The sequence below is a fragment of the Felis catus genome, chromosome A3, assembly GCF_018350175.1.
Source record: "Felis catus isolate Fca126 chromosome A3, F.catus_Fca126_mat1.0, whole genome shotgun sequence".
Taxonomy (NCBI): Eukaryota; Metazoa; Chordata; class Mammalia; order Carnivora; family Felidae; genus Felis; species Felis catus.
The window spans coordinates 8,500,014-8,527,107 of NC_058370.1; the positions used below are offsets into that span (position 1 = coordinate 8,500,014).

At 45.8% G+C, this 27,094-nt stretch overlaps 1 protein-coding gene and 1 long non-coding RNA gene across 10 annotated transcripts in view; one reads left to right on the plus strand and one right to left on the minus strand.

Moving 5' to 3' along the window:
* The window catches only part of BCAS1 (brain enriched myelin associated protein 1), a 100,642-nt gene extending 94,336 nt beyond the window's left edge, over window positions 1-6,306 (plus strand). For all 9 annotated transcript variants that reach the window (XM_045053477.1, XM_045053478.1, XM_045053482.1 and 6 more), the window contains one exon: window positions 5,158-6,306. In XM_045053477.1, the coding sequence (XP_044909412.1) occupies window positions 5,158-5,232 (75 nt within the window). In that variant the 3' untranslated portion in view covers window positions 5,233-6,306. The remainder of the gene's footprint in view (window positions 1-5,157) is intronic.
* A 1,763-nt stretch (window positions 6,307-8,069) lies between these two features.
* LOC123384264 lies at window positions 8,070-22,351 on the minus strand. Its single transcript, XR_006595051.1, has 3 exons — window positions 20,278-22,351; window positions 19,539-19,719; window positions 8,070-9,262 (listed from the first exon to the last, which is right to left on the minus strand). It is a non-coding gene; the product is annotated as an uncharacterized LOC123384264 (long non-coding RNA).
* Between the last annotated feature and the right edge of the window lie 4,743 nt (window positions 22,352-27,094).

Here is a 27,094-nt window from a genome sequence, read left to right on the forward strand (position 1 = left end):
AGAGCCTCCGGTGTCCCTTAAGCAAAACTGAGGTGATGATTACAGCTACCATTTGAGGGTTCCCATGAGAATCAAATGCATATATGCCCTACGGGGGGGGGGCGGCGCCTGGGTGGCTCAGTCAGTCCCACTCTCAATCTCGGCTCAGGTCATGGTCTCACAGTTGGTGGGTTTGAGCCCCGCGTTGGGCTCTGTGCTGACTGTGGGGAGTCTGCTTGGGATCCTCTCTCTCCCTCTGTCTCTGGCCCTCCCCCGCTCGTGCACTCTGTCTCTCTCAAAATAAATAAATAAACGTAAATACACACACAGACGCACACCCTACCGGATCCAGCACCTGGCACGAAGCAGGAGTTCTGTAGTAGACGCCCTCATCTCCCTGGCAAGTTTTATGGGACCTTCCGTGTGGACTGGAGCTCAACCCCCAGCAAAGTGGGGACATCAGCCCACATGGCTCTCACCTTAAACCCCCCCACAGGACTCCCTTCCCTGCATTCCCTTCTCCCTCCGTTCACTGCCACCTCTCTCTCTCCCTCCCCAAGACCATCCGCCCCAGTCAGTTCCCCAAGTTCACCGCCAGCCAATCCCTGCTCGCTCTGTGCCCTCCCAGCGAGGTGGTCTCTGCTCGGCACCTTCCTTCCCCCTCCTCCAGCATGCTGCCTGAATTCTAACAGGGAGCAGCCTCCTGAGCAGTTCATGCGACGTCTGAAAGAACTGGAAGGAAGCCTTTAGAACTCGGCAGGTGCAGCTGTTTGCAAGCATTTGGTTTTTGAGCAGAGGGACTTCGTTCACTGAGAAACTGAGAACCTTCACGCGTGTGCATGCGTGTGCATGTGGGTGTACACACACATACGTGTGGACATAGAAACACATCTACTTGACCAACACAGAGCCCCGATTGCAGGGGGAGTGGGCTCAAGAACCCTCTAGCTGGCGGCCCCCCCATCTCTCCCCCTGTGGGAGCCCCTGAGACACCTTTATGTAGCGCTAGAAGATTCTGTGCCGTCCCATCTGCACGTTTTACAGAGGAGGCGGTGGGGATTGGAAAGAAGGCAAGGCCTGCTCTTCGTTCCCCAGGGGCCCCTACCTGTCATCGTTGCCCGTCTCCACTGGGCACAGGCTCAACTGAGGCTTGTGACAATTAGCTCAGTTACTCCGCCCGGGGCTTGGAAAGAGCAGGGGTGCACGGGATGGAGCCTGGACGACAGGTGATCTGAGGTCCGGATTCCAAGTCCAGGTGGCCAGCCCGTTGCTACATAAGCTGGCCCTGGCTCATCTTGGAGCCGGTTTGCACATCTGTAAGACTGGTTACTAATCACTGCCCCCCTCACCGGGCTGGTGAGAGGGACCCGGTGGCAGTGGATTTGGTTCAGCTGGTTGTAAACCGTGAAGTACCGTCCTGATACAGCAGGCAGGACAGAGGTGGCCTCCAGGGGCTCTGATCGCCAAAGTCCATGCCTGAGGCAGCCAGAGGGGGAACGTATGTGAGCGAAGAGACCTGGGAGGGGTCTGTGGCAACTGGAAAAGCAGGTGCCCCATCTAAAAGGGGGCACCGCCACTCGGTCCCAGTCATTTATCGCCTTGCAGGTTTATGGGTCCAATATGGCAGGTCTTCTCGCTTTTCAAGAGAGAAGAACAAAAGCGCGGATTGTAATGTGAAACATTTCATTTTTATTTTTTTAAATGTTTTTTACTTAGTTTTTGAGCAAGAGAGAGCACTAGTTGGGGAAGGGCAGAGAGGGGGTGGACAGAGGATCTGAAGTGGGCTCAGTGCTGAGAGCAGAGAGTCCGACGTGGGGCTCAGACTCACAAACCAGGAGATCATGACCTGAGCCACAGTCAGACGGGCCACCGACCGAGCCACCCAGGTGCTCCAAGGCATTAATTTCTAAATGTCAGCATTTAACTTAAAACCTAAAAGAAGAAAATCTATTTGTCATAACCCATTTACAAGCCAAGTTCAGCTCAAGACAGCCACTTAGCGAGCTGAGTTTGATAGACTCAGCCCATCAAGACCCTCAGCACTGGGGCGCCCGGGGGGCTCAGTTGGTTAAGCAACTGACTCTTGATTTTGGCTCCGGTCATGATCTCACAGTTCATGAGTTTGAGTCCCACACCGGGCTCTGCACTGACAGCACGGATCCCGCTTGGGATTCTCTGTCTCCCTCTCTCTCTGTCCCTCCTCTGCACGTGCTCTCTCTCTCTCTCTCAAAATAAATAAACTTAAAAAAAATCTAATAAAAAAATTTAAAAAGACCCTCAGTACCTGAAGGAATAGGACCTCTGGAGGCTAAGGTTGAGTGTTGGGGGAGGCCTGTGTGAACCGGGACAGACAGCAGCACAACGGAGGGCATGCTGGGTGATGTGGGGACAGAAGGGATCATTTTCCCCAGGGCCAGCCCAAGTTCAGCCCTCGAGAAGCTCGTCCCTGGATTTGCACCCAGCTCTACCACTCAGTGGCCATGTGACCTTGGACAAATCGCCTTCCTGAGTTTCAGGTGCCTTATCAACGGGCCGATTTGGTCACAGAGTTAGCCCGAATGAAATGAGATCAGATATGGCAACCTTAGAACCATCCCTGGCATGTTGTAATTTGTCAGGGGGGAACAGTGATTTTTATTCTTGTGATTATTATGATTCTTCTTCAGTCAGCCCCTCCCTAGGCTGTAAAGATGCAGGTGAGTGAGATGCCACCAAGTGTCCGGCAACTTTGTGACTTAGGTGTTCACGGTGCAAGGCAGACGGACTGGCTGGGAGCCACCTAGAGCGCAGGACACGAGCTCAGGACTCGGGCACACGGGACACGGAGCTCGGGTCCACCACTTCCTGGTGGCAAATGAGTGACTTGAGCTCACTGAGCTCTCTCCTTTGAGTTGATGGTGACAGTGATGATGGGGTCAGCTCCAGAGGATGCTGGGAGGACCAGGGTGACCTCACGAATGAGACAACAGGCTCACAGACAAGGGATTGATCAGAAGTCAGGAACCTGAGAGGGACGGAGCCGTCCTCGAGCTTTGAGTCCCAACTTTCACTACTCCGTGTTGGCCTCTCCTCTTCGTCTTCCCAGACGGACACACTGTATTGCACAGAGTAGGTGACCCATACGTGCTGTCCCGTGAATGAACGAATGCAACAAAAAGCAATCACAGTAACTCTTTTATAGCACCTACTGCGCGACCGCACTTCACATACGCTCCCATCTGCTCTGCACGGCCTCCCTGCGAAGCTCCGCTGGTAAAATTGAGGTGCACGGGGTTAAGGCAACCTGACCAAAGTCAAGCAGCCAGGAAGTGGCCGATCTGGAATTCAAAACCCAGCGATCTGATTCCAGCGGTAAACTGCACTACATTGCATTCTACTCTACAGAAGGTGCTTTCCACTGTACTACTCTGTATTACACTATGCAACATATGCCGCAGTACGTTGTACTGTATACGCACCATATACGCACCCTGTGTACATCCTATCTGTTGTACTATACTAAGCCATGCTATATTACTAAGCCATGCTATATTACTAAGCCATGCTATATTCACTATACCATTACACTATTGTCCTACACTGTGTGTTGTACTATCTTATCCTATACTGTGTATGCTCCGCTATACTACATTATACGACATGATACTATGTGTATTACTAGGCTATATACATATATAAATATGCTTTGTAATAACATATTATACTATTCTACCCAATATTATACTATACTGTAGTATATATGCTATTGCATACTACACTGTGCTACATACACTATACCATACTATATTTATTGTATTATATTACCCTATATATATTATCTGTATTATATAATATATACTATACTATTTATACTATGCTATACTATAATATGCCATGCTACATTTAATACACTAGATTTCATTATATGTATACTATACAATATACATCATCCTATATTATGGCATCCTATATTACATAATACTAGCCTGTACTATGTATATATACTGTACTATATATACTTTATTATACTATATATTACACTATACTGTACAACTATATATACTTTGCTATATCACACTATCTCATATATATATATGTATATATACACACACACACATACACACTTTACTGAAATATATATACTATCCTGTATTATACTATCACTAGCCTATACTACATATACTGTAAAACAGGACCAACAATAAAATACCCCTTATATATGCAGCAACATGGATGCATCGCAAATCCATTATGCTATATGACAGAATCTGGACTCAAAGGCTATGTACTTGGATTCTGTTGATATGCTGTCCTGGAAAAGCAAAATTCTAGGGATAGAGACAGATCAGTGGTTGCCGGGGTCTGGAGGTTGGGGCAAGGGGTTGACTCCAAAGAGACTCAAAGGGGATCTGGGGAGTGGGTTGCACTACGCTATATCTTGATTTTGGTGGTGGTGACATGACTATTTGGGTTGGTCGAGGCTCACAGAACTGTACACAAAGAGGTTGATTTTATTGTATATACATTATACTGGGCAGAAAAGGTAAAATAATAATAATAGCAATAGTAATAATGATACTTGACTCAGAGTTTATTCCATTCAGGTGGAGAAGACAGATATCAGGGCATAGATGATAAGATCATTTCAGATGGTGATTATGTTTCGTAAAAAGTTAAGCAGGGCAACGTGTTTCACAAGTGATCGGACGGGGTAGCTAAAGCAAGACACAACTGTGAAGCGTTCTTCACAGCGCAGGTAGTGTTCTAAGTACTTCACAGGAATGAACTCACTTTACCTTGGAGCAACCCTCTGAGACATTGTATTGTCCCCATTTTAAAGATGGAGAAGCTGAGTTTACAGAGGTAGATAAGGAGCCTGTCTGGCTTAGGCGGGAGAGAACACAACTCGATCTCGAGGTGGTGAACTCAAGCCCCACTGGGTACAGAGATTACTTAAATACTAAGTGAAAAAAAAAGAGTTAAGTAATTTCTCCAAGATTTCGCAATGCTAGAAAGACTATAACTGGGCATTGCGCTGCAACATCTGACTGGTGGCCATTCTTTTATCCACCACTCATGAAAAAAGTGCATTTGTTTAGCTCAACACCTGGCACAGAGTAAGTGCTAAATAGACGGCAGTCATTGCCCTTGATGGTTCAGCCTTTCATTAGGGTGCAACTTCTTTCTATTTTTCTCCAGGGACCAAAGCGGATGTTGGACGCCCAAGTGCAGACAGACCCTGTATCCATCGGACCAGCTGGTAAAACCAAGTAAACAAATTACTACAGTTCCCACCAAGTTGTCCTGCACCAAGATGTCTTCTCCCTACTCCGTTTCCTCCCCCAGCCCACTCCATGTACATAGTCTTCTTCTCGTGGCCATCAAATGAAATTCTGCCTACAAATTAAGCCTGAGCTGTTGTATATTGAGGTGTATTATTTACGTCTCGGGTCCAATCTTTTCCGGTGAATGACCGTAAAGATGGTTTAGCAGGTTAACCGGTTAGGTCAGAAGAGTTGAAGGTTGCCAAGCAGAGAGCGGAGGGGGCGGAGGAATGCGTCCTGGCGAAGTTACGAAACGTGGCAGTGGTGAGTAAGTTGCAGAGGGAATTAAGTTCTGTAGTACATGCAGGCTCCTCTTCTGAGCTCCAAGAGGAGAGACAAAAATCCGGTTAAGTTCACATTTGGAGGAGGGACAACATGGGCTCTGTGCCGGGAGGTTGCCAACTTCCTGAAATGGAATGTGTGGGGAATGGAAAAGGAATGAATACGAGTCGCTTTTCGAATAAGGTCCTTGAAAGTTATTGATGAGAGGGAAAAGATTGACCGCAGAGGGTTTGAAATGATTTGGGAAGACAGCTGCGCTCAGTGATGAGGACAAGGATTACAACTTCAGGGAAAAAAAAAAAAAAAAAAAAAAGGCACAAAATAAATGCAGTTGCAAGTTTACTTTGCGACACAAGGGGGCACCGAGGTCTCCGTTTTAATCCTGCGTCCTGTAGCCCTAACAAAGATTTGGTCTCCGCATCTTACATTATTAATGCTTCTCAGATGGCTGAGGGACTTCCTTCATCTGTTCTGTCTGACACTTATCTCAAAGTCTGTCTGTAATTTCCTAATGTTTCAGGATGTGCTCCGATAAAACCCTCCCCATAACCCCAGTTAATAAAAAATTTCCAGAAGATTATTCAAATACCCGAGGTTTTTTTTTTTTAATACGTGTACAGAGGAGTAAATAGGACCATGAGTCTATTAAAATGTAATTCAAAGTAGCATATGATTGATTGATATCATGTATACTGTACCTTTCTTTTTCTGATTTAATAAAAAAAATACATTTACATCTAAAGCATCTTTTACTTTTCAACTTTTAAAGCAGGTCTCTTGTCCTCTCTGAGACACCTTCATCTTCCACAGCATGAAATCAGTGTTCTTCCTCCATTTTGGTTTCCTTCGCAGATGCTCCTAGATTTTTCCCCTTGTATATGGGCACGTACACATGCAAATGTGTGCACACATATATTTGCATGCACACACTCCCACTTACATAAAAGTCCTGCCTTAGGCCAGGCTGCCTGGAGTAGAGCCTGAGATAGGGATTCAGAAGCATGTGACATACCCAGGGAGGACCAGGAGGGGGGAGGGAGAGGAAGTGAACAACAGGGCAGGGGAGGGAGCTGAGCAAGGATTGGTCTCAGCTGGAGTTGAGTTCCATCCTGATCCCTCAGGGGGCTCTGGAGCCAGAATTGCACACTGCAGTTGGGTTCTATCTTGAGCCAAGGGGGCCAGCCTTTGTACCCTTGTTGGTGAGTCACGGGCCACCCTGGGAAGCGGTGGGACAGGCCCGGTGCTCCCACTAAGCTGAGAAGCTGGGATCCCATAACAGCTAGAGGAGAGGGGCTGGGCAGAGTCCATTACAGATACGCACATGATATTCAGATATGTGTTCATTCCCACGTAGGGACACGTCCATACATATAAGCATGCTTTACATGCAGAAATGCACAAATGCATGCACGCATTCATACTTCTATATTACATACAGGAATAAATTCATGAACATATTCATAATCACACATACAAACAGGCACGTGTAGCAAACACAGATTCGCACATACGCGCTGGCTTGTGCAAAGCCGTCACGCGTTGATCTGAAGTAAACATTGAATATGCTCTTCTGACAACTCTTACATTAGGAAAATAAAACCATTGCTTTGGCCAAAAAAAAAAAAAGGCATTTGGAAAATGCATTCAGGAAAAAAATGGTATCTCTAAAAAAGCAGATGGGGGGAGGGCGTGGCGTCGGCTGCTGCTGTGGCCAGCTAGCTGTCAGCGTGGATGCCCATTGCTAGGTTTCAAATAAAGATCAGAGGTCTTTTCCTTGCAGCTTTCCCTTTAGCCTCTTCGGATCTGCTGCTCCAACCTGGAGATCAGTGTCTGTGACTCACCCGGTTGAGAATGACCTCATGCCGCCTCCTGTCTGAATGCTTAACTTGGCGCAAATCAGGAAAAAGTCCTTTGGGGAAGCCCTTACTGGCTGGGTGACTTTCCTCCACCAACATCATCATAGAACACGGGGCCAGGCAGCTGTTTATTCCTTTGTCCCCAAACACCAGGGGGGGCGCCTAGTGTGACCTTTGGTGAGCTCTGGGCCGTAGTCGTCCATTGAGAAAGGTGACAGTTTCATTTGCAAGTTTCACCTCGCTGGGCACAGGGGCTTTTTGCCCTGATGAGAAATGCCCCCAGGCAGGGCTGAGTCACTAATGCAGAAGGAGCCCTCCCCCCATCCCCCCCACCTCCCTGGATTTAAAAAAAATCTTAAATGAGTTCTTTGCTGAGAACCTCTCTGCAAACCCAACTCTTTCTGTAACAGTTTCATATCGTCCTGGCCAAAAAAAAAGAGAGAGCAATCTTTTAATGACATTGCTTTGGTTTTTTTGTTATTGTCATTTTTAAAAGGCAAGAAAACTGAAGCCAGAGTAGACTCGGAAAATGACTTGTTTGGGAGATTTGAAATCTAGTAGTAGCCTCAGAAGCGCGTTAAAACCCCATTTTTGAGTTTTGAGGGTTTGCTGTGTGTGTGTGTGTGTGTGTGTGTGTGGTGTATTTTGTTTTGTTTTTTAGTTGAGAGCTCATTCCTGGTGCGTTTACAGACAATACTAATTTCCATGCCTCCCGCTGAACTCCTGTGAAAAAGAGCAGAGACTCCCCAGATGAGCTCAGGAGAAGGCTCTGCCTTGAGGGACCCAAGTTCCTCAAACTGCGGAGCCCAGAAGGGCCACTTGGAAGGCAGAGCTGTGCACGTGGAGACACGAAACACACTCTCTGAAACTGAAAGGGAATTATGGCCTGCAGGAGGGGCCGGAGGGACCTCGTTAAAAATTTACAAACTCATTTATTTATTTACTTTTTATTTTTAGGTGCACAGGGAGGTGTGTCTTCTCCAGTGGCAAGAAGAAGTGGCCCTTCCAAGAACTGAGCTTTTGAGCCGAACTGGCCGCCACTGGGGGGAAAAACAAAAACAAAAACAAAACAACAAAAACAAAAACAAAACCCACTCTGCTTTTCAGTTGCAGCTGATGGTGACTTTTGGACTGATACCCGTAAAAGAGTTCATTCAAAAGCGTGCTTGTTCTCAGCAGTCCATGAGGTCCCTCGTGAATTCATCATCCAGGGGAGGGGAGGCATGCCTAAAGAAATGCCAAAAACGGAGGGAAAAGAGAAAGAAAGTTAAGTGCTTCGGTTTTTGTCGCATTCCCCCTGCTCTTTCTTGGAGCCAGCTACCCAGGATTTCAACACACACACGCGCACACACACGCACACGCTTGAGCTGGACTGTCCTTGTTTGCTTGCAAACAGTCCAGAGGCAATGGCAGTGGAGCCCCATTAAATCAGACTCCAAGAGACTGGAATCTGTGTCCCGCTGGCTCCTTCTCCGACTGGCCCCCCACCCCCAGAAGGGAACAGATTTCTACAATCCGGACCTGACAAACGCCATTTCTTAGGCCAAATAGTCCCACGTGGATCTTAAGCCACCAAAAGGTAAATCAGCTAGCCTTCCTACTTTCAAGACAATTTTGGAAAGGAAGAGGATTTCAATTATTAACTCACCCAAGCCGCAGACGCAGGGCATGCGCTTTGCAGAATGGTAAGAATGATGAGGGTGGGTTTTAAGCATCCTCTGCATGTCCCTTTTGAAGCCTTCTTAAAAGGGGGTCCGCACGGGGAGTAGAAATACGTCTCCGCATGCTAGACCTTCCTCATGCCATCAGTGAACACAAAGTGGCCAACTGGAAATTAGCAGGCTCCATTAGGGGAGGAAAAAAAAAATTACTGAGCAGCAAATTCTGTAAATTTGTAATTCAGATCTTAGCGCTGGCCTGAAAACCTTTGCATACATTGGTGTTCTGGGGAGCTTAACCCTTTCGCGTCTGTCTCCTCTCCCCAGGGAGCTCCTCATTTGGTCTTCTCTATCCCCTGGCCCTTTAACTGGCCTTGGCAGGCATAGCAATCCGGGCAATTTTGCAGAAATAAGGATAATAATAGTAATGCTCCACATTCTCGCACTCCGCAGTTTATAGAATGCTTTCTGAATACATTATCTAATTTAAAGCTGTCTGCCCCTAATGGAACTTAATTGCCACCTTTGTTATAGTTTATTATGAGGACACTGGCGTGCACCTGTATGCCTTTTGTTTTGTTTTGTTTTTCTCCAAAGGAGTACTTCTTGACAAAATGGCCCCCAGTTGCTTTTCTGCCAATGGTCGCCACTGAAGGAGCTCATTGCTTTCCCGCTGGGCTCTCACTCACGGATGCTGTTGTTTAAATCCGGCCACATGGGGGAGTTCTAGAACATAGGGTGCTACCATCTCCAGCCAAGCTCTTTTCCCTGACTCCCTAATGAGGAGGTCGGGCCAAAACAGCTCTTAAGAATGTGTTTGTTGATGAACTTCTAGAAAGCCGTCAAGTTTAGAATAAGAGGGCCAACCTGGGCAAGTCAACTGCCTTGGGTGACTCCCAGGCCGCCAGGCAGAGATAGAGTTGGTTGGTTGGTTTTTCCATTCCTGTCAGCTTCGTCTGGAAAGAGGCTTAAGAAAGGATATTGTGATTGCAAACCATTTAGGTTGGTGTCACTGCAAAGCATATAAATTACCCTCACCAGCTTTTCATGCCCCACGACACAGCCTTACTTCTCACGTCTCTACACGCAACTAGCGGGCAAGTGACTTGACTTCTCAGTTTCCTCCCTAAACAATGGGACAGTCTTAGTGCCTGTTGTGTGGAGCTGGTGGCTGGTGCATAATAAAGAGCTAATAAAGGAAAGCTATTATGTCATAGGGAACTTCTAGCACCAAGCAGCAGAAAACTCCCATTCCCACTGGCTAATAATAATAATAGCAGTAAGGATGTTTATCATTTCATTTCTCCGATGTTGTATCATAGCCTAGCTCTGCTTCTCTGGACTCTGCTGTGCCATGTTCCATGGGTTTACTTCACCCTAAGATCAATGCCAAGTGATGGCTACAGTTCCAGACCAGGGGATTCTGGGATTAGCATAATCAATTTTTGATGTATCATTTTGGTGAAATAGATTTTTTTTTAACGTTCATTTGTTTTGGGGAGACAGAGAGAGACAGAGAACGAGCAGGGGAGGAACAGAGAGAGGGGGAGACGCAGAATCCGAGGCGGGCTCCAGGCTCTGAGCTGTCAGCACAGAGCCCGACGCCGGGCTCGAACCCACGAACCGTGAGATCGTGACCCGAGCCGAAGTTAGTCGCTCAACCGACTGAGCCACCCAGGCGCCCCTGGTGAAATAGATATTTAGAGGCAACTCCAGTGATGCAATAAACAGGCACTTTTTGACATCAGTATCTTTAAAGTTAGCCACTCCTCAGACCAAGGATGCCCTTCAATTCCGACTGATGGGACATGTGCATTTATGATGCCTTGCCCTCCAGAACGGGACCATTAGACCGAGCTCATCAACATCAGGGACTTTATGTCTGTCTCTCTCACGGCTCCGTCGTCAATGTCTGGCATGATGCTTAGATGCAGTGGATCCTCAACAAATATTGGCTGAATGGATGTATTTGATAGATACCCTATGGCCACATCCATTGGGCAGTGGGTTGCCTTACGCTCTGGTATGAGTTTATTTCAGCACGAAGTGTTCGATCACTTTAATCAGACATCCACCCTCCCCAGCTGCCTAGGCTAGTGGTTCTCAGAGTGTGGTCCCCTAACAATCAGCATCAGCAGCACCCGAGAACGAATTAAAGCTGCGAATTCTCAAGCCCTACTCCAGACCCACTGGATCAAAAAGTCTCAGGGTGGGGCCCAGCATTGTGTGTTTTAGCAAGTGCTCCAGGTGGTTCCGACGCAGGGAAATTTGAAAAGCACGGGTCTAGGTAGAGCTACCACGCCACTGATCATCAACTTAAAAAGATTAGCCCGGAAGATGCATACCTCACGTTGGACTTACTAGATGCCAGATGTCCTGTGCCACATAAATTGCCTTGCTTCCTACCCATTTTACAGATGAGGAAACTAAGGCTCAGAGAGGAGATGCAACGCTGCCCAAGGACACACATGTCAGAGTCAAGGCTGAAACCCAACCTAAGCTCCCAAAGACATGTTTTCAGGTCTGTGGGAGAGACAGGCAGACAAAAGGACAATAACAATATAATGTGTGATAAGTAAACGTAGGGTGTTGTGGAGCTCAGAGGAAGGCACTGCTACAGGACTCCAGGGGAGGGAGGTTGGCCATTTGAGGTGGTAACAGTTGAGCAGATTCGCAAAGAATGAGAAAGAGTCGGCCAGAGGCGTTCCCAGCAGAACAGGAAGTGCCGAAGCCCAGGGTCTACAGAGACAACGGCAATTAGCTCAGTGTGGCCAGAGTGAGGCCGAGGGGAGGAAAGATAAGACAGTGGAAGCTGGAGAGGAGGCACAGACCAGATCATCAAGGTCATGAAGTAAGGAGCCCAGAGGAAGAAGTTTAAACTTCTCCTGAGAAATAGGGAAGAAAATATCGGAGCTGGAGCATGGCAGAATCCAACCTGTATTTTGGCGGTAGGTAGGATCTAACGTAAACTCAACCCGACTAATACTCATTGCGCGACCCGAACTCTCTACTCAGTGTTACAAAATGTAATCATTCTCTTCTTAAGCCGCTTCAAAAAGCAGAAGACATACCCATTTAGATAAAACCTCGAAATGGGGCTGGTCCCTACGAGAGTGCTTAAATACTCATTTCCAAGTGTCATAAGTGTGGGTTTGGAATTTGGCCCCTGATCCACCCAGATGATCCGCGCCCATGACCCAAGGCTGGGAGACGGTGAGCAAGTGATTGCACATATTAGAGCCTTAATTTGTTCCTCTGTAGAATGGGAATAAGAGTAGTACTTAACTCAGAAAGTTGCTGAGAAGAGTAAAAGAACAAAGAAACGAAGGAGGAGAGAAGAAAAAGAAAAATACTGACTTTTCCCTGATGGCCATCCCATTCTCCAGTAAAGTAGAATTTCTGGGGAATTCTAGAAATTCCCCAGAATTTGACTTGAGTCTGCCTTTGGCTTTCCTTGACTGTATCTTCTTATAATAGTAGCTAGGTTGCCATGGTAGCAGACAGGGTGGATGGTCCGCCTCATTTCTCTTCAGCCCATTTCAGAATTCCCTCCACGACTGGCTTTTCCTTTTGGTGGCTTTCTCCAGGGGCTAGGGGAACTTGTTCAGCTCACCTGCCGGGCAATCTGGAAATGCCTAAAATTTTAGGCCCCGAGGGACAGCTTTCAAGCAATGAGGGATGGGGAGACAGCAGATAAATATCTCTGCTTCCCCATCTCTCCGAGGGACACTTTTGATGTGTCTGCTGAATGTTCGCCCGGGGTCCCCAGCAAAACTGAATCCTACCTGCTCACAGTAGTGACGCACTCATGAACATACTCTCCGTCATTTGTGCTTCCTGGGGTCACCTCCCAAATAAACTACCTGCCTCCAAGCTCTTGTCTCAGGGACCGGTGTCTGAGGCACAAACATCTGTGTCTCGCTTAGGGTCCCTGTGCCACGTGGTTCAATAGAGGGGAATTTATAGGTACTGGCAGAGCTGAAAAAGGAAGCACGTGACAAGGAGACCACCTAGAGATTAGACACAGAAGAAGAATGCCGCCATACCATGGGGGCCAGACAGACAGAAGGAAGAGGCGATACTACCAAAGCGAGAGAGTCTGGACACCCTGGGCAGGGCGGGGGGGGGGGGGGGGGGGGGGGGGGGGGGGGAGGGGGGCGGGGCACCGCATAGGGGTGGGAGAGGCTGCCTGAGGGTAGCTGGGACCGGAGTGGGCTCTCAGGGAGCACTGCCTTTCTGCTGACAGAAGGGCAGAGGAAAAATATCTTGGAACTTAACTAGAATCCAGTTGGCAATGGAACCTGGGAAATGCAGTTCAAAGGGAAACATGGAAAGAGGCGTGGACGGGCAAATGCCCAGCACGACCTCAAGCCCTGCTATGAAAGAAAAAACTAAAATGAGAAAAGCAACAGTGGCTAGGGCCCCACACCCATCCTGTATCTAAAGAAATGAACATGTCTGTGAATGGTCCCAGTAACGCCACCTCACTAAACGTGTCTAACTTCGCTTTGACATCTATCAGATAGAGACGCCAAGTGGATTTAATGATCTACTCCACGCCAAGCAGCTAGCACTGTGCCTGGCGCACACGTGTCGAATAAACGCTCATGCTCATTGGAACGTTTTGAGATCCGACTGTTCTTTGAGTATCTGGGAGCCCTGCTCAAACTTGTCTCTTCCCCTCTTTACCACTCAAAGCCTCAACTTCAATGTCTAGAATCTGCCTCTAGTCTCTTTTTCATTGCCTTAAAAAAAAAAAAAATCTTTCCACTTTCACTAAAGTTCTGCCAGAGCTGACGGAGGAATAGCTCTCTCCTCCCCTCTGGACTCCCAACCCTCTCCCCGAAGCCCCCACCCCCTCCCTATCTCCGCTGGCCACTTGTTCACCAGGAGCTTAGCAGTTCTGAGGGTACAAAAACAGGAAACTATGCCCCAGTCCTGACTAAGGCTAAAAACTCATGTGCAAACCCTTCATCACACAGATTTCTTCAGCTCTCCAAAACTGGGGCCTTGAAAAATCAGGTCCCGGGCCAAGAGCGTTGGATTTGCTTAATCATTTCCTTTGCAAATTTATAACCTCTTTAACCATGAACAAGTAATGGTGAGAAAGAGGGAGGTGGGAGCTGAAATATTTTAAGTCAACCACAAGACAGGACAGGAAATTCTGGAAAGGGAGGGGGGGTGGTAATTTTTCTTTAATCCCTCGGTGCCACAGCAGACTAAAACGGCAACTTTGGGAAAGTGACCATTCTAGGAGATTCTTTTACTGTTGACTCTGACCCAGAGTGAGATGGCATACATAGCTCTCTTTACTCAGGGCTAAATAGAGAATAGAGGAGAAAAACTCTGAGATGACCCTTTACTTGACTCAAGCAGCAAACATTTACTGAGTGACCTCGTCAGCCCTTGTGCTGTGTAGAGAGAACTAAGATGTGTTCCCAAACAAGCAAAATAACGTCCTCCCTTGCTCAGTGCCAGTAGAAAGTTAACATGCCTATTGAAGGCTGCCTACCAGAGAATCTGAAGGGGGTGACCCAAAGCTGTTCTGTTGTTAAAATCTCTGAACAACAATATAAGTGGCTTTTTTGCTTTCAGAACTTTCCCCAGCAAATCAGAGCTGTGTATTTTACTAATCCTTAGGGTAAGTCATTGTCTTTAGCAGTGATTTTTATCTGAAATGGGGGACCCACCCATTTATGTTGACCCAGCAAATAGAATGGGATGGGATGAAATAGAATGGAACCGAACAGAACGGAATAGGAATAGAATAGAATAGAATAGAATAGAATAGAATAGAATAGAATATTTCATGATGTATTACACATAATATGGATAATATTGATTAGTGAAAGTTTTGATTGTGAATATGTGCATATAGATTCATGAGATATCTCTCACTTTGGTTTATAATCAGATAACTTTAGAAGGCTCTGGTCTTGTAGCTTAGAAGTTAAAAGTGTTGGCTGTGGGGATGCCTGGGTGGGGCTCGGTTGACCTTCTGACTTTGGCTCAGGTCATGATCTCACGGCTCATGAGTTCAAGCCCCGCATCGGGCTCTGTGCTCAGAGCTCGGCGCCTGGAGCTGGCCTCAGATTCTGTGTCTCTGTCTCTCTTGGCCCCTCCCCTGCTCATACTCTGTCTCTCTCTCTCTCAGAAATAAACATTCAAACAATTGAAAGTGTGGGCTCTAGAGCCTACCGGCATGGGTTCAAATCTCAAGAGGCGTACTAGCTATCTGAGATTACACATGTTGATTAACCTCTCTGAATCTCCATTACTTCAGGAAAGTACAACATAATAAAGAGAAATAAAATGTAATATTGGCCATCATAGTCTCTCAGATTCTAGGGCCATTTATTTTCATAAATTGCCATTCTGTCCCCTATATCTTTCCTATGGTCGCAGACATCTGCTAATCTTCTGGGGTCCACTCCTCTTTTTTTTTTTTTTTAATTTTTTTTTCAACGTTTATTTATTTTTTTGGGGACAGAGAGAGCATGAACAGGGGAGGGGCAGAGAGAGAGGGAGACACAGAATCGGAAACAGGCTCCAGGCTCTGAGCCATCAGCCCAGAGCCCGACGCGGGGCTCGAACTCACGGACCGCGAGATCGTGACCTGGCTGAAGCCCGGACGCTTAACCGACTGCGCCACCCAGGCGCCCCAGGGGTCCACTCCTCCTAAATAAAGTTACTCTGTCTATCTTAACGTCTCTCTCCCTCTGATCTTCTGTCGTTCCCTCAACCTCCAGCCGCTAGCTCCAACATCATCTAAGGAAAACCAAAGGCATTTAATATGTAAAACTCCTCTCTGGGAAACTGTCCAGATAGCTAGTTGCAGACCATCTCACCTACTAGAACAAACAAAAGCTAGACAAGAAAATTGATATGAAGTTATCCTAAAATAGAGACACAGTGCTCCACTTCGATAGAAAACAGCAAGGAGACTGGCAGCTGCTTTTTCAGCAGGACTGATGGAAGTCCAAAGACAAAACCCTTTAAAAAATTAAGACCTGAGGGGCGCCTGGGTGGCTCAGTCGGTTGGGCCACCAACTTCGGCTCAGGTCATGATCTCACGGTTTGTGGGTTCGAGCCCCATGTCAGGCTCTGTGCTGACAGCTCAGAGCCTGGAGCCTGCTTCAGATTCTGTGTCTCCCTCTCTCTCTGCCCCTCCCCCACTCATGCACTGTCTCTCTCTCTCTCTCTCTCTCTCTCTCTCTCAAAAATAAATAAACATTACCAAAAAGAAAAAAAATTAAGACCTGAAAGAAAATAACTACCAACCTATAATTCTACATCCAGTAAAAATATCCATCCAAATTTAAGATGAAATAAGTGTATTTTCAGACAAACAAAAACTGAGTGGCTACATTACCGGTGGACTTTAACTAAAAGAAAGACTAAGGAAAGTCCTTTAGGCAAAAAGAAAATAATCTCATAAGGACGACTAAAATTTTAGGAGAGAATGAAGAGCAACAGAAGAATAAATGTGTTGTTAAATCTAAATGAATATTGACTGCATTAAAAGATAATAATAATGTCTTGTGGGGTTTAAAATATATGTAGAAATAAAATGTATAGCAGCAGTAATGCAATAGGTAAGAGTAAAAGGGAATTAAACATGTCCTAAGTTCCTTGCATTGCCAGTAAAAGCACTAATTTCATTAGGCCATGATGAGTCTAGGATCATACTTATAATCTGTAGGATAACAAAAAATATGGAAATAACAAGCTAATAGGAGAATGACCTAAAAAAAGATGTCATTAATGTAAAAGTTCATAATAAAGGAAAGAAAATGGAACTCACAACAGGTGGAACTAATTGAAACTGCTAGTAATGTGTTAGTATTATGTTAGTAATGCATTAATTATTACATTAAATGTAAATGGACTAAATACTCAAATGAAAAGAGAGATTATCATACTAAATTTTTAAAAAAACCTACTATTTTCTGCTTGCAAGAGACAAACCTTAAATATGAGTATACAGACAGGATGAAAATAAAGGATGAGAAAATATATTGCATACACTAATCAAAAGAAAGCTGATTAGTTACTCTAGTACCAGATGAAGTCAATTTTAAGGTAAGAAGCAATATAATAGATACAGAGAGTATTTTATAATAACAAAAAGGGTCAGTACCATTGAAAGATAGAACAATGCTAAATCTAGAAACATTTTCTAATATAGCCTCTATATGTATAAGGCAGAAACAATCAGATCTAAAAGGAGAAATAGATAAATCCACATTCATAACGGTAGGCTTTAATATTCCTCTATCAGTAAATAATGGGCAAACCAACAGAAATAAATCAAGAGGAATAGAAAAATTTTGGCCAACGTTATTTAACACACTTGACCTAACTGACATTTACTGAACAAAGCAACTGGTAACTGCAGAATATATATTCTTTTTCATGTGCACATGAAACATTTACTCAAACTGACAGAACAGGTCTCAAATTTAGAAAGTGGGTGGCAGGGCAGGGTTTGCTGATAGATTGGATGTGAGGATGACAAAGAGAGGAGTCAAGGTTGATGATGAAGGACCCAGTGCTCTGAAGTTCAGACTGACTGATTCATGCTGCACAGTTAGCATTTTGAAAAGATAAGGGTGTGTGTGTGTGTGTGTGTGTGTGTGTGTGTGCATGTGTGTGTTTAACAGTCATAAGGTAGTCAGGAGTATTTACATGTGTGAGTCAAACTGGGAGTGAACCTGTGTCCAACTGAACATGAAGCAATTATTCAAACTTGGTTTCTGGAATATTCCCAGGGTGAAGTTATTTCCTGTTTTTATCACCGTCTTCCCAGTTTATGTGTTTGCTTGTCTTACGAGTTGAGTTGGCATCATGTGTTTCAGTTTGCAATGGTAGGCATACAGCAAAAACTCCATAAAAATCCCACAGGGTTGACAGACACTTCTGAGAAATGAAGCAGACAACCCAGTTCCTGGCCTCTCTTATCAAAGTGCAATTGGTTTATTCATCTGCTGATTGAGGATCAACTGTGAGTTTGGGTCTGGGAAAGCGATAAACAAGAAAAGCAGAGAACACTCCAAGATAGCTGAGGAGGCATCCGCTCCAAAAGCCAAGTATCAAGGAAATACTGTAGGAAATCCCACGCATAATTGTGTTATGTACCCTTGTGTGTTGTTTGGAGTAGCAGTTGACCACGTTCTGGAACTCAGTTCTCCCTTGAACAAGCTCTAAGACATTGGGCTTGATATAAAATAATTTCTCCACTATAACATGGGAGTGATGTTATGGATAATACCATCATTACAGAGGTAAATCAGATAGTATTCAGAGTCTGCTCAAGAGCAGTGCTTGGGATGAAGTTCACAAAATTAGCATTTGCAACTTTTATCAGTATGCTGTTTCAAATATTTCTTTCTCTTTTTTTAAATTATGAAAACATAACATTTTTTAAATGTTTCAAATATTTCTCTCCCTTTTTTTAAATTACGAAACCATAACATTTTTTTAAATGTTAGGAGAGAATAAAAGTAAAAGAGTCTACCATAATCCTATCTCCCTGACTCAATCTTATGTGTATGTGGTACCTTCAAATATTTTTTTTATATTGATTATGTCCCTGGTTTGAAAGTGCCTGGCATACAGCAGGTAATCAATATATGCATACTAATTGCCTGACTGTCCAATTCCATGCAAGCTATTTTGTTTTATGCTTTGGGTACCTAATTTCTCATATAAGTTTATGATTATAATTATGTCATATACGTTCCCCTGATTTTTTCAGAAGCTGCATGATTTTAATCTTGGATATCTCAACCCCTCAGACATGTACAAGCCCTGGATAAGCCATTTCTCTGTGCTGCTGTAGAGCAAAAGAGAAATTATTACAGGCCCCACTCTTCGGACATCACCATAGTGAACAGCTCTCTCTATAGCATTTTGCCTTTTTTGTAAAATTTTGTAAGACAATCATAAGATACCAAATTGAACATTCTAAACTAAACCTTTAACTTAGCCAAGAAAGGAGTCCCAAAAGATGAAGCCAAAATGGGATTCCTTCCGTAAGTTTAGCTTGTAATAAAACGAACTCCACGAGATGACAAAATCATGGGGTGAACCTATGATCGTTTGGAAGGATTGCTTTCACCCTTTCAAAAAAAAAAAGTTGTTTTCACATCCACTATTCCCCTACCACAGATCAATGGAAGATAGGAATAGTCTGATGCATTTGTCAAATAATAGCAACCAACTCAACAACGAAGTCACCCCTGGTGGGTATACGTAAGGAAAAATCTCATCAGACCTCTGGTTAACTCAAAGGTTGGCTTTAAAGAGCTTCAGAGAAAGATTTTCAGATACGCACATGTTTCCTGAAGCAGCAACCCCAACATCTGATGGCGTGTTGGATGACAAATGTCTCCCTCCTGGTGATGGGAAAACAGGGGAAAGGTGAATCACAACACTCGATGTGAGTGAGAGGCACTTACCTAGTAAGGCAGAGACAGTCACTGGTGTTTCCCAGAGCGACGATGGGTGACTGTAAGCCTGGTGGTCCTCCATGGGGTCTCTGGGGCCAGGTAGCTATGAGGGCCAAAGCCCCTGGGTCCACACAGAAGGCTATCCTCTCCAGATTGGTTCTTCCCCTATTTTGGTTGCTTCCAGAGTTCACTGGAAACAGGAAGAATGAATGTGAAGGCCAAGTAGAAGGCCATTGCCATTGCTTCTGGAGAGAAGAGGTCAGCTTCAATCAGTATGGTTGCTGAAGAAGGGACAAGTGGCTGTTTTTGGGACTTAGGTGAATAAAACACGACAGGATTAGATAATCTATGGGACACCTAGTCACACACCTGAAAGGGGGTTTAAGCACACTGCCTGGAAAGGAAGAGTGCTCAACAAATTTGCTCATTGGCTCCAAATGGACGCCGGCCTAGAATTTGGAGGCTTTATGCTCACGGAAAAACCTGAGGACTAAAAAGCATATCTTTCTCCCCAAACTGCCCTTTCTTTTTCCATCCCCCAAAATTATGGCCCTAAGGTGGCATGAGAAGAAAATCAAATCAGATCACCCTGAGAATAAAACCACCGACTCAACCGTCACTACATGGAGGCTCCATGCACTTTATTTATTATTTCAGTTCATCCTCAAAGGAACCCAGTGAAGAGGGGACTCTTCATCTCCTCTCTACGCAGGAGAAAACAGAAGTGCAAAGAAGTCACAGAATTTACCAGAAGCCCCAGAGCTGTTCAGTGAGAGCAGGGATTCCATACGGGTGTGTTCGAAGGCAGAGTTCACAGGCTTAATCATGAGGCTGCGTTGCTTCCTGCCATGTTGAGGGAAAGGAGGGGCTTCAGGAGGAGGGAGAGGAGCGACCTTCTTCTCTTTATATGTCACATAACCCATTCAGGGTCAGCCCTCTCTTGCCAGCTCATATCCCAGCCCGCCGAGTTCTGTGTTTTCTCTTTGAGGGTTAAGAACACACAACAGGCCTTTGGTTGGGAGTGGGGAGGAGTTGACATTTGTCGCCCGGCATTGGGGAAGTTGATCGTTGTAGGTTCTGTCACACTGTGTGGAAGCCTGACATTTGACATTTGGGTAAAAGGGGGAAAAAAAAGTCTCCAAAAGGCTGCTGAGGGCCAGCCTGCCTGATTCCTTGCCAAACAGGAATCCTTCCTTGGCTGTCTTCCCTCATAAATGATTTTCAAACTACAGTTTTAAAAACAGTTCCTTTGGGGAATGATGAAAGCAACAATGTTTTCAATAGAAAACTGTCCCATCAACAGAAATGCAGGAAAAGTAAAATCACCAACTTCTCCATCACCCAGAGCAAAGCATTGTTGACAATTGAATGCTTTCCTTCTTTTTCTCCTTACGCCTCTCCTCATTTTTGTGAGTGCAACTAGACTCAACCACACAGGAAGTTTTGCAGCATGCATTTGAAAAGTCAAACATTGTATTACTAGCATTTCGCTCTGTTTTAAAATTTGAAAACCTGGAAACCCCGATTTTTAATCTGCCCCACTCATTATTATAACATTTAATCAAATGGATGTTCCTCTGTGTTCTATTTTAAACAACATTGCCCCCAAATGAATATTTCATCTTCATACGGGTATCGTGGTCCTATCCCACCAATGAAACCATTTTAATTTCCCATCAAAATTCTTCTAGACTTTTCTACATCAGAAGAGTCAGGAACTAAATTATAGGGGTGAGCTTGGGTCAGAAGTAAACCCCATGCTCTACTGTAGTGGTAATGCCCTGTCAGGAGAAGTCAAAATGTCCTTTTATTGGGTTTTTCCGTCACCCCCGTTAAAAGTGAACCAACAAAGGGGTGCCTGGGTGGCTCAGTCGGTCAGGCATCCGACTTCGCCTCAGGTCATGATCTCGAGGTTCGAGTTCCACGTTGGGCTCTGTGCTGACGGCTCAGAGCCTGGAACCTGCTTCGGATTCTGTGTCTCCCTCTCTCTGTGCCCCTCCCCTGATGGCACTCTGTCTCTTTCTCTCTCTCAAAAATAAATAAAAGCATCAAAAAAAATTTTTTAAAGTGAACCAACAAAGAACTTTCCCTTGCTTCTTTCCCTGACCTGAGTCTCTCTGTAGCCTTCTAGTCCTCTTTCCCTCATTCCCCCAGCTTCGGTTTCTGTCCCTTTACCTCCTGTTTACTCCTCAAGACGTTGTGATCTCCTCTCCACTCCTTCTGCTCTACGGAGACAGTCCTTGCAAAATGCCACACGCATTGTCCTGTGCTCTCAATTACCTTTTAATGGCATGACTGATACAGAAACGCATTTGTCTGGTTAAAATAACGAACAGCTTAAAGGTGATGGAAGATTCCTTTTAAGCACCTATCCCCAACCTCAGAGGTACCACGGACTAGGGTTTATTTACCTGTAACTGTGCTGATGGACATTGAGGTTGCTTCTGGTTCTATAACAAACAACAAGGAAACGAAGAACATTCCACCCTGTCTCTCTCTCCTTGCACTTGTGCAACAATTTGGGGTTCCTGTGGCAGATACAGAGAATTAGAGCCCCAGGCCATTGGGTGTGCCCCTTTCCCTTTCCACACTACTGGGCATTGACCAATCACCAATCCAAGATGGCAGCACACCTTTCACCAACAGTCTGTTTGAAGCCTTCTACCACAGGCTCCTCCATAGCGTTGTGCACTCACACGCGGCTTCTATTTCTTGCCTTACTTCGCCTTCCCAGTGCGTCCTCACCCTTCCGGTCTATGGTTTCTAAAGCCCTTTGCAGTGCTAGAGTGCCGAGCCCTACTCTGTCCTGAAATGTGCCTGTGGCCTGGATCACTTCACTTCTTGCTCTGCTGGGCTGACCTCGTATATTCCTAAGCTTTGCACAACCGGCTCCCTCAGGGGTCACAGACTCAGATACTTAGAGGAGCCAGGTGGGTAAAATTAGCCCCGGGGGAGCCCATGCCGTGCCCCCCACCAGCCCCAACCCCTGCCGAGTGCCGGCTGTTGTTGGTTATTGGAATCTATGTCTAATACTCTCAGATTTTTTTTCAAAGGGAGTCAGAAATCTAGATTTGTATGTAAATGTTCGTGTTTTTTTTTTTTTAAAGCTTATTTATTTTGAGAGAGAGAAAGAGAGCGCGAGTGGGCAAGAGGCAGAGGGAGAGGCAGAGCATCCCAAGCAGGTTCTGCACTGTTAGCGCAGAGCCTGACGTGGGGCTTGATCTCACCAACTGTGGGATCATGACCTGAGCCAAAATCGAGTCGAATGCTCAGCCAACGGAGCCGCCCAGGAGCCCCAAGAACTGGACGTTAATATAAAGGAAATTTTAATCCTGCACGGCCCACAGAACATACCTCTGGGGCATATTCTTCTTCCAAAATGGCAGACCGCAACTTCTGCTTCAAACAAGATCACTCTGTTCCTCAACTCTCCCCTTTCCTATCTGGGGCTTGTCCCTTATCCACTCAGTCACTAAATGCTCTGATGCTGGGCCTGAGAAATTGTTCCAGACTTTAGCCTACCCCTCTACCCTCACTGCCATTTGCATTAATCCCAACACTCACCAAATCGCATTCTGGCTGTGACTAGAGCATATTGTCTGACTCTCCTGCCTTCAGTGGATCCCTCCCTGCCCCTGTCTTTGTAGTACCCTCCTCTGCATTCTGGAACGTTCTCCCCATGGCTAACGGAGAGAGAGAGGAGAAGTATCTGTGTTGCTTCTCTGCTCAGACAACCCTGCTGAGACCATATTGCCCCTAAACAAAGTTGCCCACTGTGGCCACATTCGGTCCACACTTGCCCCAGCATTATGAAATGTGACCCGACGCTATCCAATCTGATTTAATATAAACATTCAGATATTGGGCTTTTCCTGAAAGATCTAACTGGCTAGCAGTACTGGGTCTGCTGTCTCCCATGGAAGCAATTGGCCGGAGCCCAGTAGTGACTGTCACCATGGGGACAGATTTGCTCCCTTATCTTTCTCCTTCCCCTGGCCAGCCTCCCGTACCCATGGTACTGTCTGGCCCTGAAGGAGTTCACGACCCCTGAGCCACAGGCTAAAACTCGACTGTTAAAGGGCACATCAGCCCCAGCACATCTGGCCCCTCTGCCCACCCCCAGCCTCACCTCTCAGCCCGATCCTTCACCCCCTTTCTTTTTCCCACCGCTAATAGTGGCGGACTCACAAAGAAATTGTTTCAGACCTGAACCTAACCACCGCTCAATGCCGTGGCTGTTCGAGTTCCTTAAATCAAGACAGACACACTCTGTTCAGAGAGGGCTTCCCTTTAGATCAATAAATCTCTCTTCAAATCACTAATGAAGTTGAACTTGCCCTAGACGGTGTGTTTCAGGTTTAAGAAACTCCTACTGAAGCTCTTTAGCCAGTTCTCAGGAGTATCCTTGCTCAGCGTCGGATTCTAACGGGAGGAGACTGAGCTGCTGATGGACAAAGTGGCACCTAATTCATTTACCCCCAGGGGGAACGTGCAGGAGATCATGCAGTAAGAATGCTGCTTTGCCCTCACGGAGAACATGCCCACATACACAAGCGCTAATGCTTCGCTAACTCGCTTCCTTTGTTGCTATACATATTTAATAATATGCATGGCCATTATTTTACTACATGGTAATTGGTTATAAATAAAAGTCGTTTATAAAGACTATTGAGTTACCGGGGCTCCTGGGTGGCTCACTCAGTTAAGCATCCAACTCTTGCTTTCGGCTCAGGTCACGATCTCACGGTTGGTGAGTTCGAACCCTACGTGGATCTCTGAGCCGACAGCGTGGAGCCTGCTTGGGATTCTCTTCCTTCTCTCTCTCTCTCTCTCTCTCTCTGCCCCTCCCCCTACCTCTCTCTCTCTCAAAATAAATAAGTAAACTTAAAAAAAAAAAAAAAAGCTATGGAGTTAGGGTTATGGGAGACACAGAACTCAAAGCAGGTTCCAGGCTCGGGGCTGTCAGCACAGAGCCTGATGCAGGGCTCGAACTCACAAACTGAGATCATGACCTGAGCCAAAGTCAGGTGCTTAACCGACCGAGCCATCCAGGCGCCCCAAAAACATTTTTTTATCCGTTTTAAGATTTTTTGAAGTGATGAAGTCTACTGAAAGCCTACCCCACAGACAGTCTCCCTTCTTTGTTACTAATAGAATATCAACTTTAATGGGGGTGTTGGAAGGAGGCTTTAAAAACATCAGCTTTAAAAACTACATTTCCCAGCCTCTTTTGCACCTAGACTTGGCTGCTTAACACGGTTCTGGCCCGTGAGATGCCATAAGCCATGGGGTGGCCTTCACAAAAAACTCCTTTTTTTTTTAAAGTATTTATTTTGGGGAAAGCATAAGTGAGGGGGGGGAATCAGAGGGAAATAGGGACAGAGGATCTGAAGCAGGCTCTGCTCTGTCAGCACAGAGCCTAACGCAGGGCTTGAACTCGAACTCACGAGCCTCAAGATCATGACCTGAGCCGAAGTCAGACATTTAACGGACTAAGCCACCCAGGCGCCCCCCAGAAAGCTCCTTAAAGGTGGCGGGGGGGGGGGGCAGGTGAAGGGTGGGGGAGGTGAAGACTCACATATTCTCTTTTCTGCTGCCTGAAAATCCATACAACACCAACACCAGCAGCCGCCTACCTCTGGGTTGCATACTGAATGGGGAAAATAAATCTTATTTAAATAAAATAAATCTTATTTAAGCTGCCGGTGTTAGGTTTTCTCTTACAGGCGGTAAACTGGATTCTATGCAAAGCTATTTTGAATGAGGTGTGTGCGGGGAGGGCAATTTTCCCCCCTGGCTGGCCTACCGAGAATCATGGGAAGGTTCCCCTTCAGGGGTAAACTTACACAAGATTACTCTATTCATAGTATCTCAAAACTTCCAATGTGCTTCCTGTCTTTGGGCCCAAATGCAACACAACGTGAAATTTATCAAGTGTGCCTTTAATAAACGGCGACCGTGGAGAACCGACCCATCTGAAAAACTTAAACCCCAGTCTCTATTTCCATCTTGGCTGAGAGCAAGATGTTCCTTTCGGTGGTAGGAGGCCCTCAATTTCCCACTCCAAGTCCGTATGACTCAACTTGGACGCACTCCCACTGACATTCTGGATTTTTCTGTAATCTCCTTTCCTTAATACATTCAAGATAGCTCCACAACTCGCAAACAGCTTATAATGGTGTTACTGTTTCCGGGCTAAATCGGGGATACAGCACTGGCCAGTAGCTGTGTCTGTGGATATCTGAATAATTGCTTCAATTCCCCACTTGTTTCTGAGTGAGTGTAGGCCTGACCCCTGGGCATGGCTGAACATTACTCAGTCCAACCGAGAGTTTCAACGCTAAATGTGACAGTGAGTGCCATATCTGTTTTTGTCTCTGGCAGATTATTCAAATACCATCAAGCTGAAGTCAAGTTCTCCCGGAGCCCATTGAATCTTTGCCCCAACGGTCCACACAGGAGCCCTTCCCTGAAGAGCTCCCTTTGCTGTGCTGGAATCTGTTTCTCAGTGAATATGTGATGATTGCATGTTTTCGGCCTGATTCTTTTCTCTTGCCTCACATCCCCTGGAGATCCCGCGGCCTCCTTATAAAAGCCATGTGTATCTTATCTTTTCCAGTGCAGTTGCTAAAACCAGAAAGCAGGCTGGAAAACATTTCCCCAAACTGTACTGTTTTTCATTATTTCTTTCTGACACCTCCAGATAACTTGTTAGCATATTGTCTTTCTCTATTCAGCACGGCCCCGCTGGGGGTTTGGGGACTGAATGACATCACCCAGGCATTTATAATTAGAAACAAAAATGCCTCTTTCCAAATCTATAACACCAGGAGACGATTGGAGACATTTTTTAAGTTACTGGTGAAAATCCCACATGAAAGAGGTCTTTTCTGAGCAGGCAGCAACTTTGCTGGCTTTTGAGACATTACCGGGAAGGCACTGGAAGCAAGTGACGAACAACCTTTCCAACCATGGGTCCCAACGCCACCATGCAGTTTCGCAGGAAAGCGGTCACTGGGCTCTCAGCTTCTCTCCAGAGAAGCTGTGTTTCTTGACGTTCCTGGGAGACTCCAAGAAGGGCTCTGAATTTCCACCACTGTGGAGAGAGAGCGCAGTGACTTCTGATGGTTGAGTTTCCATTTGTTCAGCAAGTTCTTCCTGACTCAACTTGAATACACTCCCACTGACCTTCTGGATTTTTCTGTAATCTTTTTCTCCTTAAAAGAATTCGGGATAACTCCAACAATCACAAATGACTGATTATGGAGTTTTCACTGATGCAACAAGTTCTTTTTGAGGACCTCTCGCAGCAAGTCCTGAGAACTTGTTGACATCCAGGGTATCTGCCTGTGAAGGATCAGACCGGCACTCCACCGTCTGATACGCCAGCCACTAGCCACGTGCAATGATTTGCATTTAAATTCAGATGAACAAAAGTGAAGGGGAGCTGCGAATGCATCTTCTCAGTTGCGCTGGCCACCTCTCTGACGCTCAATAGCCACACGTGGCTAGTGGCTACCATACCCAACAGCACAAACCTAGAGCGTTTTCGTTGTCGTGGAAAG